The sequence below is a fragment of the Chelonia mydas genome, chromosome 14 (genome assembly GCF_015237465.2).
Source record: "Chelonia mydas isolate rCheMyd1 chromosome 14, rCheMyd1.pri.v2, whole genome shotgun sequence".
Lineage (NCBI taxonomy): Eukaryota > Metazoa > Chordata > Testudines > Cheloniidae > Chelonia > Chelonia mydas.
In genome coordinates, this window is record NC_051254.2 from 14605203 (window position 1) to 14620817 (window position 15615).

General features: G+C 42.6%; 1 protein-coding gene across 1 annotated transcript; it reads right to left on the reverse strand.

Moving 5' to 3' along the window:
* Positions 1-110: 110 nt before the first annotated feature.
* JPT1 (Jupiter microtubule associated homolog 1) lies at positions 111-15256 on the reverse strand. The gene is made up of 5 exons (XM_037914347.2): positions 13809-15256; positions 9949-10091; positions 9357-9454; positions 7137-7161; positions 111-1058 (listed from the first exon to the last, which is right to left on the reverse strand). Exons 1-5 carry the CDS (start codon positions 14039-14041, stop codon positions 910-912), a joined length of 648 nt encoding a protein of 215 aa, XP_037770275.1. The 5' UTR covers positions 14042-15256; the 3' UTR covers positions 111-909.
* Between the last annotated feature and the right edge of the window lie 359 nt (positions 15257-15615).

Below are 15615 nucleotides of genomic sequence, written 5' to 3' on the forward strand. Positions count from 1 at the left end.
TTAATTAAACTTGCTATAACAATAGAGGGAAGCATTTCAAAGGAATGATCAGGTATGCTGTACCAGTAGTAGAGAGAACATAGAAATAAAACCCACACAGGAAACACTGCTTCAAAACTTCTATATTATTTACTTTTAAGCAACAGTCCAGCTTTGTGAAGTTACAACACACATTTTAAAACGATGAGATTTTCACCTCATGGTCAAGCACCAGCATGATCATGCACAGCATTGAGTCATTTATAATAAAATGCCCCTGTAATTTTTACTTGAACAACCACTCTTGTATGATCCACACCTCATTCTACCTTTACTGGATTAAGTTTCTGCTGTACACCCAAATCCCCCCCCAGTATTAGGACAGACATCTCAGCCCTAAATATGGCACATGCCCCATTTCATAATGGTCCAACTCTAAGATACTCCTTATTAAAGGCAGCATGGCATACACTAGATCACACTTCTGCACTGTTCTGAGACATTTACCACATGGAAGTCAATTAAGTTTTGGATAACCAACAGTTGTGTGCGGTGAAGGGGGTCTGCTCTCGTTGATTGTTTGCTGGCCTGGTCAACTAGAATTCTAAACCCTTGTAAAGCTGACTATAAGAGGTTCTAAAAATCTCCGTACAAAAACCCTCTAAGCACACTTAGAGCCAATTACTATCCCTCAAAGCTTTCCCTCATGTTTACTACTAGAAAACACTCATGTCATTTCCAGTAGATCCAGGGGAGACCAAACAAATGAAAAAAAAAAAGTTTTTTAAAAAATAAAAAAACGGCAGTACATAAAGTGCTTCTTTTTAATGAAAGAAATTCGAGATGTACAGTCAGGCTCAAGTTGTGCAGTTCACAAGCATGGGGGAAAAGAAACAGACACGAGTTCAAAACAGTCAGAAAGGAATGGGTTTAACCGAGGACTAGGCTGGACTTTCCACCAGGTGGATTTCTCCTGGATGGTGCAGGTACTGGTGCTACTGGGCTAGGAACAGGTGCAGCAGGCAGGGTTTTTTCTTCACTCTGGCCTGGAGCAGCTTCTACATCAGCCTCAATGTTTTCTAGAAGAAAAGATTTTAGGGTGTTTGATATAGAAAAGAAGAAAGGGAAATCTCCTGCTCTCTCAGGTACTCCTCCCTCCACTAGGGTACAGCCATAGCTTCCCCCTCCCCCAAGCTCTGCTTCAACATCTGCTGGCAAGACAGCATTAACTTTTTGGTGGGTAACGCGTACATCTTCTTGAGAGACTTATGGTCACATCTTACACTTGACTATAGTCATTTAGGGGCCAATTTAGTTCCATCGCCATCAAAACAGCACTTGCCAGCAATTCATGGGAAGAAATAACCTGTTAGTATGATCATGCATAGGTGCTGTAACTAGGGGTTCTGCTGCACGCCCAGCTGGAAGTGCATTCCATCAGATATGGGGTTGACAGTTTGGTTCAATGAATCTCAGCATCCCCACTATACAAACTGTTTCAGCACCCCTGTGGTCATGCATGTTATGGATCACCAAACCTGTTAACGGCTTCTAGTGAAAAGTCTCAGCATGTGTTGAATACTAATGCAGGTCTGAACTTGAGTTCTGCATTTAAACAGTTTTAAATGCTACAGTCACAGCATAATACACAAACTGGAGCCACAGAATCTAGGCTGAGTGAGATAAAATGCCTAATCCCCTCCTAAACCTCTGTGGTCTTTGTTTACAGTTTCTCTACAAGCCTCCAAAAATTCACATTAAAGTGTGTGGGCCTGCTTGAAAAGAGTGGGCCATTTCATCTAGTTCTAATGCTGTTAAAAGACCCTAAACAGGAACACACACGCCCACACATGCAGGAACTCTACACATGTAGCACATTCATTGAAGTGCTCTTGCTAGGGTATCGACTCTATTGACTTTTCTATTCATTAGAGTCAGTTATGCAGCTTTTCTCATTCATAGCCATTTCTGGGGAAGAGGAGTTTTAATTAAGTGAATCTTTGTGCAAGGAGGGATGCACCTAGATCAGTTTCTGCTGCAGCCTGGGACAGCTTCCATGTAGTTGTCCCAGAACATCAGACCCTCTGCTCTCTTAGGACAATCCACATAGTTAATCTACAATAAGTTTTCCTACAAACAGGAGTGTGAGAGGAAGGATGTCACATGTTTGATCAAAATCCAGCCATGTGTACCATGAAGTCCAGAAAAAAGCTAACAGAAAATGCACCCCCCTTCTTCCCCCAATTTATCAGTTATTCAGATGTCTAGTCTTGATTACTTAGTTTATTTCAGTATTTTTGGAAGTATGAAGAGGATTGTGGGCTTTGCTGTAACTAAACAGAATAGGTCAAGGTTGAGTGGCAATAAGCATCAGTGGTAGCAAAAAACAAAACAAAACAAAAACGGAACCACACCTCCCCCCCCACTCCTTTTGACAAGTCAATCAAGTCTTGTTTTGATGAAAGATCCCTGCTGGACAAAGATTATTCAGATCAGTAGACTAAATGAAAGGTATTTGATCAGCAAATTTTAATCAAGAGCACAGCTTTGAGCAGGGCATTTTAAACATCTTGAAGCAAACTTCACCTATATAAGACCCAGGGAAAAGAATTAATTCTTATGTCAGAAATACATAAAAAGTCCCAATGATCCAGCAAAGAGATTAAGAGTAACAGCCGTGTTAGTCTGTATTCGCAAAAAGAAAAGGAGTACTTGTGGCACCTTAGAGACTAACCAATTTATTTGAGCATAAGCTTTCGTGAGCTACAGCTCTCACGAAAGCTTATGCTCAAATAAATTGGTTAGTCTCTAAGGTGCCACAAGTACTCCTTTTCTTTCTGCAAAAGATTAAGCTTCTCTTATATAGTAAAATCCGCAGTAACAATGCATGATTTGAAACTGACTGGATAAATGGATACCACACTTTACAAAATCCTGCAGAATTACAGATTACATCCATATTCCTTTGAAGCAGCAGAATCTTGAAAGGGATTAGACAGCCACTATTTCACACCAGTGCACTACATACAATAGTATGTGCAGGAAAGTCAAGCGCTATTTATTGCAATGGTGTTCTCAAGCTTTTCCAGTCTTGATCATATCTTAGATATAGTCTCATCAACACTCCTATGGCAGCTGGAGCCACTGCTTGTGGATAAGTGGTTTACACTGATGTATCAGCTAGAAGTGAGATCCAGCAGCTCTCCAGGCCACTGACAGTTCACTGACCAGTTTGGAGCCACTGGCTTAAGTAGACCCTGACAGTTTCTTCCTGACATTGTCAGAAAATAGCCCTAGTTAAAATATCAGTGAGACAAATTTATTTGAAAGAGCAAATGTGGATGTTAAAGTGGAGAGGGAATCTACAATATAATGATTTACTTCCAGAGCCATTAGCTCATAGGCACATTTAAATCAGGCAGCAGACTTCTAAATTCTTTGGAAGCCTCAGGCTGACTCATGCTACCAAGCTGCCACACTACTCAGCAGAAGTGAGAAATATTATGACAGACTGCCGATTCATGTTGAGAACTGAATGCTCTCTTGTCTGCACTTGCAGCAAACAGTAAATGAATCCTATGAACCCAGTTCTAGGAGCCATGATGCAGACAGATTATACCCCTTTGAAAACATGTTTTTCCTTGAGGACCCCATTCGATTTTGTCCTGAAGATATGCATGCACCTGATCAATGTAAAACCAGGGTCTATTCCATGTAAGCAAAAACTGAAGATTTACTAAGCACTCACAGCAGCACTGTTCATCATAAAGCAGCTTGTCTTAATTCAGAAGAGTGAACAGAATTGTTCTGGGAGGGACTAGATTTGAATATGATCCATTTTAGAGAGTATCCTTTAAGAGACACTTACCCATTAGGATTTAGCGCCTGTAGCACCACCCCAAACTGAGATGGTGAACTTTAAATGCAGAGAGAAAGCTTTCCCCTTCAGAGGTGTCTAAACTCACTCCTCCATGAACCGTTCAGAAACCAAAGACAGATTATACAATAAATATCAGAACAAGACTGGAAGTATGAGCAACATGGGACATGGAACATTCACCTACATGACTGATGTAACATTTCACATGATAGGAATATCAAAAGACATTGTGAGATAGCTCAGTGACACTGCTGTGCAGTTCTGACCATACTCTATTTGCTTCGGGGTATCCACAGCAAACTGGTGGGGGGAGGAAGAAGAGGAAAAATTGAGTGATTTGCCAGGGTTCACAAGGGACTTTGTGAGATGCCTCCTTAGCATTTCTGCTCTTGCTTTGGAAGAGTGTAAGAACCCCTACAACTCACGTCAATGGCATTAGGTTTAAGTGTGAGTGGTTTGCCTGTGTCTTCACAACTTATTCTGGCCAGTCACAATAGTTTATTGAACCAAAACCTTTCCACTAATGTTGCGTCAGGAAAACCAACTCCAGTTCACTTGCCGCTTAAATAGCTGTTTACTTCACGGACATGGCCATCTACAAGAACTGAACCAAGAACTGAGAAATGGGTTGACTGACTATCCAGTGCAATTGGAAGTAACTATTCCAGTAGCCCTGGGGTTTCAATTACAAGCAGAGCTACAACATTAATATTTTGTACTAGTCAAATTTTCTGCTAGTAATGGTGTTGGCAAAAGAGAGAGAAAGTTCATTCCTAAAAGTATTGAAACTCATGCTCTTGCCTCAACAGTGTCTAACCCTGGTCTCAGAGCCCAGCACTGCAATGCTAATTAAACCACATTAGTAATGGCCCACAGGAAAACATTAAGGAAAGCTGCATAGTTGAGTCAGGGGCATTAGATACTCTTCCCACACCAACACTAGCTGTATGGCTATCAGATGTCAAGCCCAGCCCATAGCTGCTACTTAAGAACAAAGAAGAAAGATTTTTCTTCGGGAAATGTAACTATTAACAGCTTTGCTGATCTTCATCCTGAAGCTAAAGCTTACAGGTGTGCAAAGTAGCACGGAGGGAAGTACTGGGGTAAAAAGAAATGAATATTTGTTCTAATCAGGAAATGGGCTATTTCTAATGTAAATTTAAGAAGGTAGGAAAGGCATTAGACTTCAAATCATGAATAGTCTTTTCCCCCAGGGTCTAGGTGAAGGTATGAATGCTTTTCCATATTTACACGGGCTATTTTGCTAATAAACTCCTGCTCAGCAAAACTAGTTGGTAAAGACATTAAAAAGGACACCATGCATTTGAAATAAAGAGTTAAGAATCACTTTACAACTATACTTGTTTTTGAGTCTCCCTGCCAATGTGTTATTTTTTGGCAATCATTTCTCTATGTTTAGAGAAATCTGTTGGTGTGAAAGGACCACATGGAAATGGAAACTGACTATACTGGTAGATCTGTGAAAATAATTACCAAGTGTTATCCAATACACAAAATTTAAAATACAGAAAACTTATCAGGTTATTGAAAACACTTATTACAAGTATTGTTTAATTTGATGGTAACCATTTATGTCCACCAAGGAAAGGCAAGTTTCCTACTTGAGTACCATCTGGCTTTTTCAAAGGACATTAGACTTGCCCAATCCTGGAGAGGTTTTGTGTAAAGCATTTAAGACTATGTCCCTGCCAAAACGATACCGAGCGAAAAGATCCATTAACAGAGTTGAAGCTAAATCTATTTGGTCACTGAGGAACAGATTCAAGCTGCCAGTGCCCCTAATGACAGACCACAAGGCTTTCAGTGACCTCCAGGTGGAGAAAAGGCACTATAAATCAGCTTCAGGAGGAAGCATGCCCTCATGCATGAATAGCAAGGCTATTCAGATGATAGTCCAAATAAAGTTGAGTGCTAGACCAAGAGAAAAAACTATTAGCTTTATGAACTTGAAATCAGATTAAAAGTTTCATGAATACACATGAAAAAAAGAGTGAGCCTAGGATTTCCAAGAGGCTTGTTAAAAGATTACATGAATATTAATAGCACTTTCAATTTATAATCAAATACCAATTCCACTTAACAGTCACCCTCCTCAAGGGCGACAATTAAGAGCCTTAATGGGCATGGGGTAGACACCATTGCCCTAAGGAATCATGCACAAATCCCGATTGTTATTGAGTATCCATTTGGCTTAGTGAAGAAAGCTCAGCTTTGACAAAAATATGAACCTTATGAGTGCTCTGGAAGTTCCTTCTGAAAGCAGGTAACTGACTCATGTTCAAGTGTGGCTCTTTAAAGTGTTTCAATTTCAAGTGTGCAAATCCTGTCTGATCAGAGGACAGCGTTAGGAGCTGCATATTCATTTTGGAACAGATTTGCAAGTTGCATTTTGCACTAAACAGATGGATTTTGCTTCTTGTGATTGCTGCCAACTCGGGACACTGGCAATTACCTTCACTCTGAGACAAAGTCTCTCCATTCAGGAGATTTGCTGCAAGCAAATCCATATTGGGCACTTGGCTCAACAGCTAAAAGACCACTTGCCTGTATAACAGCATATACTGGACAAATAGCTACAAAGATCAGCAAAGATCACATTTCATCTCACTTTATTTTGAATTTATGCTAAACAAAACTAAACCCACAACTTAATATTTACATGGTGTCTGAACTCAGTATCTTTGAAGTGTCAGCAAAATGTTCAGAAACTAAAAGTCATTTACAAAGCTTCATCTACGTTGATTTTAAAATGCTAGTACTAATGATCCATTTGTGGCATCCCCGATAATTAAGGATGCTAATGATAAGTCTTAGAAAACTTCATAACTCCTATAGTCACACATTAAAGATTTATTTGATTTAGGTTAAATAAAATGTAGGTATTAAACTTAAAATGGTGCAGTGCAGCAGTTAATAGACCTAGGGATTGTCCCTCCTCAACTCCATTTCCCTTGTAATATTAGTCCCAAATGCAGACTTCCTGTCACTAACTTTACTACTGGCAAAAGAACAGGCTGTGACCCCAAATCCAATGGGTTAAAAAAAAAGGGGGGGGGCATTCTGCAATTAGACTCCATCTACATCTAACCAAATATTGGAAATATTCAAGTCACCACCCTTTTGAAGGACCCAAGAGGTAACCACAGTCTGGATTATATTAGATATCTCCTTCCAACACCTCAAATGCACCAGAACTTCATTTGTTCCTGAAAGACTTCTTACAGGTTAGACACCGGAAAGGGAGAGAGTTACTCACCAAAAGTTTCACCGCTTTCCCCATCCTACAAGAGACAACACATATTATTTCCTGTACTTTGCAATGCATTTTCAATATTAGATACAGTGTGCGGCACTGAACACCCAGGCCCCACCTAGCAACGACTGCTAAACAAAGCTAGTCTAGCATGCTTCTCTATGCCTAGCAGAGCCCTCTGAGTTGTGGGAATGCAGAAACAGGAAGCAATCTTGGGATGCTGGATTTTCCAGATCAGATGTCAAGGCGGCACTGTGGACAATGCATGTATTCTGCTGATCAGAAGAAACACTGCCAGTCACACCTATGGAGGTGGTCAATTCAACCAAATGTCTAGAATGACATTTTGCCAACCGATCAGGGAAATGAATTAGATATCTCTGTGTTTTTAAATACAGACATGTCTGTTTATAAGAGCATAGTGGTAAGGATTGAATGGGCATAGATGCTACTCACTCTAAAGGCCAGAATTACAACGACATGAAGAAACTTGTCTTGTGCCCATGTGTGCAAGAACCAGATGGCTAGAGCACTAGTGCAATACTGTTCATCTAGCATCTTTCATTAGAAAGAGTTTACTTTGATAACTTTACACAAGTTACATTTTACAGCCATAAAGTGATGAAGTTAGTTTTAAATATATTGTGGGTAATTATTTTCAGTTTGTCCCCCTCTGCTTTAGGAAGCTTACCCCTCCTGACACTGGCTCTCTCAAAAGGTGGCTCACCTTCCACTCAGTCCCAATTACATTTTCTGTAACAGCATTGAAAATTTCCTTACTTGCTTTAGGAGATAGTTTAACACCAGGTTGGGGCCCAAAATTAAACTGTTGCTGGCAATCGATACACTACTAGGTCATTTCCTTGATGCAGATCAACCCTTTAACAGTGAGCTAATGAATCTTATCAGAATTGTGTGCGTGTTGCTAAGGTGTAAGCTGACACAGCTCCACTGATGTCAACATAATTATATGAGTCAGGCTGAAGCATGTATATGTACCTCTTAAATTCTGGACTGGACTGGACTACACTAGACTAGTTTCAACTGTTTGCAGATACAGCTACTGTGCAAGTGAAGGATTGTGTGTGAGGAATTATGTTCACAAAGTCAACCTCTGCAGGCTACAGAATATGTAATACAATTAAACAGCTAACAGAATTAAACCAAACAGCTTACTTTGGTTTTCTGCTGTAATCACTAGATGAAATTTACAGGGCTATGTTCCAATTTAGCAAGCAAGACATTTCCTACACGCAAATCTTGTGGATCAAAAAAAGCCAACTTTAATCTGTCTTTGTGACTTAGATGCCATTTAAAATCTGTATTTGCAAAAAGAAAAGGAGTACTTGTGGCACCTTAGAGTCTAGCTGTAGCTCACGAAAGCTTATGCTCAAATAAATTTGTTAGTCTCTAAGGTGCCACGAGTACTCCTTTTCTTTTTATTTAAATAGGAGTAACATAAGGTCTCCAGACACTTATCTGTTGTCCTATCATCATACCTGGGGGCTATACTTTACCCAGTTTATCTTTTCTTGAAAATTACTGAATTTTAGATTGTGAGAGGACTAGTTTTTAGAATTGAATCACAGATGTGAAGTCTGCTTTAGCCTCCCCAATTTTGCTATCTGCAGAGAAGCTACTATTTTATATCTTATTTCTCCAGGATTTGGAATCACATACTAAGCAAAAACCTGTGCTAGTAGCATGGTTTTGTTGTCCCCCCCCCGCCCCGGGAAGCCAGACCACATACAGAGGCTAGTGCATCTGCTGCTCCCTGTAGATGACAGCCATGGAACTCATTACACAAGCATCCAGGCTACTTGTTTTACACTCCAGCACAAAGCTGGCATCCCCAACACTTGTCCCCCCTCCCCCCCGCCGATTAAAGAGCCCTGCAGCTTGAACTTTACAAGCAAAAATGCTGGTAATGATATTGAACTTGTGGCTAAGGCATGGATTTCCTCGCCATTACCGGATTTTAGGATGGGACAAGCCAGAAAGTTTTACTGAGCACCCAGTTTAAAAATAATCTCGAACTCTGTGTTTAGTTTGATAGCCCACAGCACGTTAGAGATGCAGGAGATTTCATATTTTCTCCAAGTAGAAAGTAAGAGGCCACAATAAAGCCACCTACCTGCCTTTAGGCCCTTTTCCTACCATACAATCTTACTAGCAGTGGTTAAGCAGCCACAAGCACAGCACAAGCTTTTGATAGTCACTGACCTTTGGATCTACAAAGTCCCCACAGTTTGCATCAGAAGAGTTTTTCCTTTGGGGTCCAGATGGTTCAGAATCTTCTCTGACACCTCTGGGCATGGCCCCTGAAAGCAGAAGTTTGTCTTAGTTAGGATGTAAAGTCAGCCTACAAGAAAGCAGACTGGCACAGTTATCCAAAGCTTTATTTCTGATGAACTAGCAAAATCCTAGCAGGCCAAGATTTCATCCTAGGCATCTAGGCTTCTCATCACTGCAGTATTAAAATGCCTCACGAACATTAGTGAATCTATCCTCAGTGTCTCACCATCATGAAAGTAGCACTACTTTTTCCCCATTTACACAGAGAAACTAAGGTCCAAGATCACACAGAAAACGTGTGGCAGAGATGGGAGATTAATCCACATTGCCCAAATTCCAGGCCAGTGGTATAACTACTAAGCTATCTTTCCTTTGTACTAGGAGTCATCAGTTGCATCCACTACAGCATGCTAATGATTCTGTTCCACAGCTCAAGGGGTCACCCACAGCCTTTTCCATAAAGCATTACAAAATTAGAATAGTCACTAGAATAGACACTGAAACCAAAGTGAAGCTGTACCTGTTGAGCCATCCCTAGAAACTGGATTCTCTTCAGGAAGACCAAAGATGTTGGATGCCATTTTGTTCCTTCGCACAGGCTGCTCTTTTGGCAAATCAAAGCTCAAGTTGAAATTGGAACCTCCACCTGGAGGGCGCAATACCCTGGAGAAAGATTCAGTGTGACAATCTTATATTTCAAGAGTTTTACCACCAGTGTTACTGAAGTATTATACAAAAGGTGGTTGGGTAAGCAAAGGGATTGATGGCTCTGGGAACGGTAATATAATAGAATCACATGGGTTAGACAATGGGTTAAATTCTGCCCAGTTTCATAATGGTCTAAAAGCTACTCATAAGGCAATTAGTTTTCACAATAAACAGGTGAACAACACTGACCAGCACTGTACTTGTTGGCACTCAGAAGCCAAGCACCAGATGGGCACCAAGAATAGGTTACACTTGTAGTTCACTCCTGGACCTACAACATGCTTCAGGACAGCACAGACACATTTGTTCTGTCACTGCTATTCATATTTTTGGTAGCTAATCGGATGACTATAGAGATACTGTGCAACACTAAATATTAAAGATAGCCAAACAAGGAAAAACAGAACAGCCAGCTCCATTTATCCTTGTGTCCCAGGATCAGTGAAAGATGCTACATTTTTCAAACTCAGAGCCAAAAAAGCCTTCTATTTATCTTAGAGTCCAATCTTTCAACTACTAAACAGCCAAATTCATTAGAACACCCCATCAACATTAATCTTGAAATAAGCCATGTGGCAGAGACCAACATTTGACTCATGAACCACTGTACTATTTGCACCATTGATCATGTCTAGATTCCAGACTATTTGTAACTGTTCCAATTTTTTTTAAACCCAAACATGCAGCTGGTTCCTGAATTAAAGAGATGAACCAAAAAGCTTTAAAGTAAAAATTGCCTGAGTGCCATCTGTATTGAGCAGGGATTATTAAGGGGCAGAGTATAGCTGCAAAGCAAAAAAAGAGTCCTGGCATGTCTATCGAGCTCAAAAAAAAAAAAAAAAATTCTAGCAGTGAGATCTTGATCAGGAAGACACATGAAGAAGCCTGTTTGGTACCTCCTCCTGAAAGCCAAGAAGTGAAAGCAAGAAAGCTCAACACTTATGGCTGAAGGAATTCAAAGCTTATTTTCTTCAGCATAGCATCCCTTTAGCTCATCAAAAGTAACAGCTGAGGAAACCAAAGAAATCTCAGAAGATTACCACCACTTATGAGGCTAAATGAGAAACATGAACAGCGCTCAGCTGAAGTTCAAAATACTGACAAAGTTGTTGATTCAGGGTATCAAATGAAGTTGCTTTCATATAAAGTTCAGATCCAAGTTATGAAAAATGGACAGTCTACGATTCTACGATAGTGAAGTGGACAGCATCCCAATCCTTTTTAGCGCAGTTTCCCAAACTTTTGGTCCTTAGCCTACAGTAGAAAGAGGTCTGTAGAGTCTCACTATGCAAAAATTCAAACACAAATTCAAACACAGCTGGAATAGCGAGCCTTTGACTCAGATATGGATGTCCACTGCCAGGAATTAATTCTGATCTTTCCAGACCTTAAGCCTACTACACTAAAGGCAGAACACAAGACATCAATCACTTCTTTACCCTGCTAACCTCAAATACAGCATAAGGGCAAACAACACAACACCTAAAAATTCATTTGTTTAATATCCTAGAACTGAACTGAGTTTTTAAACTTATTTGTAAGAAATCTTTAGCGGGGAAAACCTAACATTTGCACTGCTCCTTAGTGTATGGTGGGGGGATTCTGTACAGCATCCTATTCTCCCCTACAAACAGAACATACATTGGGGGAATCCACAGACTACCAAGTAGATCAAAAGTAACAGCTTTTAAGAATGCACATATACCTTTATGATTTCCTACTCCCCCTTTGTGAGGTATGTAGTTTGGTATAACTGTTCAGATAGTCCATTAAAAATCATCTATTGAATCTTATATTTGATAGCGAGAAATTATCCTTCTAGGGAAAGTGTTCAAATGTGAAAACTTCCTTTATTGTCTTCCATATCATCAGTTGCCACATTTATTAGTTCTTGGAGCAGAGTGTTCAAACAAGGGCTTGCATCCACAACCCATATCTCCCCCACTTGACAGGGCAGTGACAATCATTTCCTCCGCAGACTGATGTCAAACAGACTTAAGACATCCTGATGAATCAAGCAGAAATACAAAAGGGTAGCCAAGCGAACTGCTAAGCGTAGCTTCCATATAAGGTCTGATATTCTATTCAGTCACCCAGCTAAGGGTGAACTGAAACGCTTTTTAGTCATCACCCAAATCCCAGGATTTTACATTTGCCCTGCAACAGTTGACAGCCACACTTTCAGAAAGGCACTGCTCGCTCTTTACATGAAATCCAATGAAATGTATAACAGGCTGAGAAACCAACATAAGCGCCATGAAGAAAAAGCTCTTGCAACAGAGACCTTTTAAATTCCCAAATCCTCAGCAGGAAATTTCTGCATGTTTAAAACAATGACTTACCAAAAAACATCTGCCTCAGTTCCACCCTGCCCAGAATAGCATGATTTATACACTGCCTCATCTTACACTGCACCACTGAAATCCATGAGTTCAATTTAGTTTGAGAGGATTCTTATGGAATGCTATGCATTAAGTTCTCTTTGTTTCTAGACAAACCATGGCTTCCCTGATCTAGTAGCATGCTCTCTCTTGTCCCCTTATCCCTTTCTTTTTCTACAGCAGTCTCATAGCCCTTGTTTGCTGCCCCCTCAAAATGGCTCCCTATGTGGGAATCCCCCCCCTCCAAGAATAGCCAATGCAACACTGCAGGTTGTGATCAGTGGAGAAAGGATGTGCAGTGGAGCAGTGCCTTCACTTTCCCCCAGCACTGGATCACGCTCTTTGAGATCTATCTGCCTGTAATCCATTTGAAATAACAATACACAATAAGCTTAACAATATAGACACCTTAAAACCTGGCAGGATCAAATCTTCCATAAAGTTGCAGCAACTGTCTCCGAATAGGAGCAGCCTCTTAGATGAATGAATGCGTGATGAGTTACAAGTGTACCACTGCCCCCTGCTAAGGTTAACAGGTAGAGAGGCTACAGACAAGAGACAATAGAGCCTGCTCCAGCCCCACCCAGTATGGGAAGCCCTCCCGGGGCAGCTCCGCTAGAGTAAGGAACAAGATACGAATAGCAAAGGCCAAGCGGCACAAGGGACAGCAGGGAGGACGGTGCCGGGGTTTTGGGGACGGACCGAGAGGCGAATCCGGCTGCGTGGCTGGGCAGCGAGCTTCCTTCCTTTGTTCGGCGAGCAGCCACAGCCGCCCGCAGCAGCCCGGGGCGGGTCTGCCGCGCTCCCAGCCCTGCTGCGCCTCGTCCCCAGGCAACTGCGTCAGGGCTTCGCAGCGAGAAAAAGCGAATCCCACGGGCAGCACATGCCGGCTGGGTGCGGCCGTACCCCCGCCGCCTGCCAGCCCCGGGAGAGCAGCCCAGGCACCCGCACGGCTGGACCAGATTCCCCCCGCCCCCGCTCCTGCCCCGGGGACGGGGCTTTAAAGCATCCTGCCTCCCCCTGAACCCCGGCTGCACCCCATCCTTCGGGAGAGGGAGCCCCTCACCATTACCCCAGGGAGGGGGGTCCCTCAGCGCCCGGCCCCCGCTGGCTCACTCCGGCGGCCCAGCCACTGGTCTCCCCCCCCCCGGGGAAACGGTCCCAGAGGCCAGTCAGCCCTGCCCCCGCCTCCCCCTGGAGCCCCGGGCCCCGCACCGCTCCCCCACGGCTCCCGGGGCACGCACTGACCCCCGGGTCCCGAGCCCCGCACTGAGCCCCCCCCATCACCGACCTGGAGCTGTTCCTGCCGTTGGGGTCCACGCCCTTGTAGGTGGTGGTGGTCGTCATGGCGGGGAGAGAGGGGCGAAAGCTCCGGAGCGAGAGGCCGGCAGGAGATAATTTCCACTCCCCGCCGCCGCCAACAAATGCCAGCCGCCGCCGCCTGCCCCAGCAGCTGGTTTTATACCCGCAAAAAGACGTGCCCCCCTCCGGCCATCTCATTGGACGGTTCAAACGCGATCCCATCCGCCATTGGGCGAAGAGCCGCCACTCTGTGCTTTGTCCTGCCTCAGCCTGTATTCTGAGTGGTAAGAGGCCGCCCTCTTTCCTACCCCTAAACTTGATTGGTTGAGAAATACGTTCTCTCGCAGACAATCGTCTGCCTTTGGTGCCGGGGTCCCTTTGTTGCTGAATGGAAAGATTGGCTGTCACTCACCTGACTCCGTTCTGATTGGCTCAACTACATAAGGCCAGACAAATTCCCAGTCTCTCTCCACAGCTTTTTCCTTATGAGGGGGCAAAGTTGGAACTCCTGGATCCCCACACAGGGAGTGACTGGGTCTGGCCTGGCTGCACTACAGTGGGAGGTGTGGGCCCACAAATTTAATCTTTAACCCAAGCACCACCCTGCACCAAATGCCTCAAAACTGCTTTCATGCTGTTGGTGCTGTCTCAGAAAGTCACCACACCATGGTGTCATGATCTCATGCCATGTCGTTGCCTCCAAAAGTCATGTTCCTGTGATACAATGTGAGGCCACCACCTCAAACAGTTACACCACCATACCCACCTAAGACTATCATCATGCTGTAACAAAGCAATGACACCCACTGCCTCAAAATGCTACCATTGTGTTGCAGCAGGACGCCTCAAAACATTGTGATGAGATACAACAAGGTAGCACCATCTCAAAACCTGATCACACCAGGATAATCATAGTGCAGCCTCAAACATTCACACAAGTAGATCTACAACAGGACTTCAAAATGTAACACACCGTACTGATTTTGTGTCAAAATATCCACATGATAATGCAGTGAGATGCTGCTGTTTCAGAATCTCATTCTGTTGCAATACATTGGCACTGCATCAAACCAGATTCCGTTCTATCTTATATAGGTTCTTATACCATGCTCATCACCATAATATCCGAGCACTTTCCAACAGTGCATTAAGAAACATGACTAATATCTGTCAAATATTTATTCTCTCATGACATCTCACAAAGTACCACGGGCAAATGGATATCCTGGAATGACCTTGCACCTAGTAATGTGTTATTTGGAAAATGCAAATCCTGACTGGCTAGTTAGTGCTCCATCCTGGGTAAATCACCCACTATACTTACATAGGTTAGAACTTTGTATCTGTCTAATCTCAAGTAATAGTAATATATAGTATTTCTAAAACACCTTCCATCCAAACATTTAAAACACTTCATAAATATTCACAAAAAGAAAAGGAGTACTTGTGGCACCTTAGAGACTAACCAATTTATTTGAGCATAAGCTTTCGTGAGCTACAGCTCACTTCATCGGATGCACACTGTGGAAAGTGTAGAAGATCTTTTTATACACACAAAGCATGAAAAAATACCTCCCCCCACCCCACTCTCCTGCTGGTAATAGCTTATCTAAAGTGATCACTCCTTACAATGTGTATGATAATCAAGGTGGGCCATTTCCAGCACAAATCCAGGGTTTAACAAGAATGTCTGGGGGGGAGGGAGGGGGTAGGAAAAAACAAGGGGAAATAGGTTACCTTGCATAATGAGTTAGCCACTCCCAGTCTCTATTCAAGCCTAAGTTAACTGTATCCAA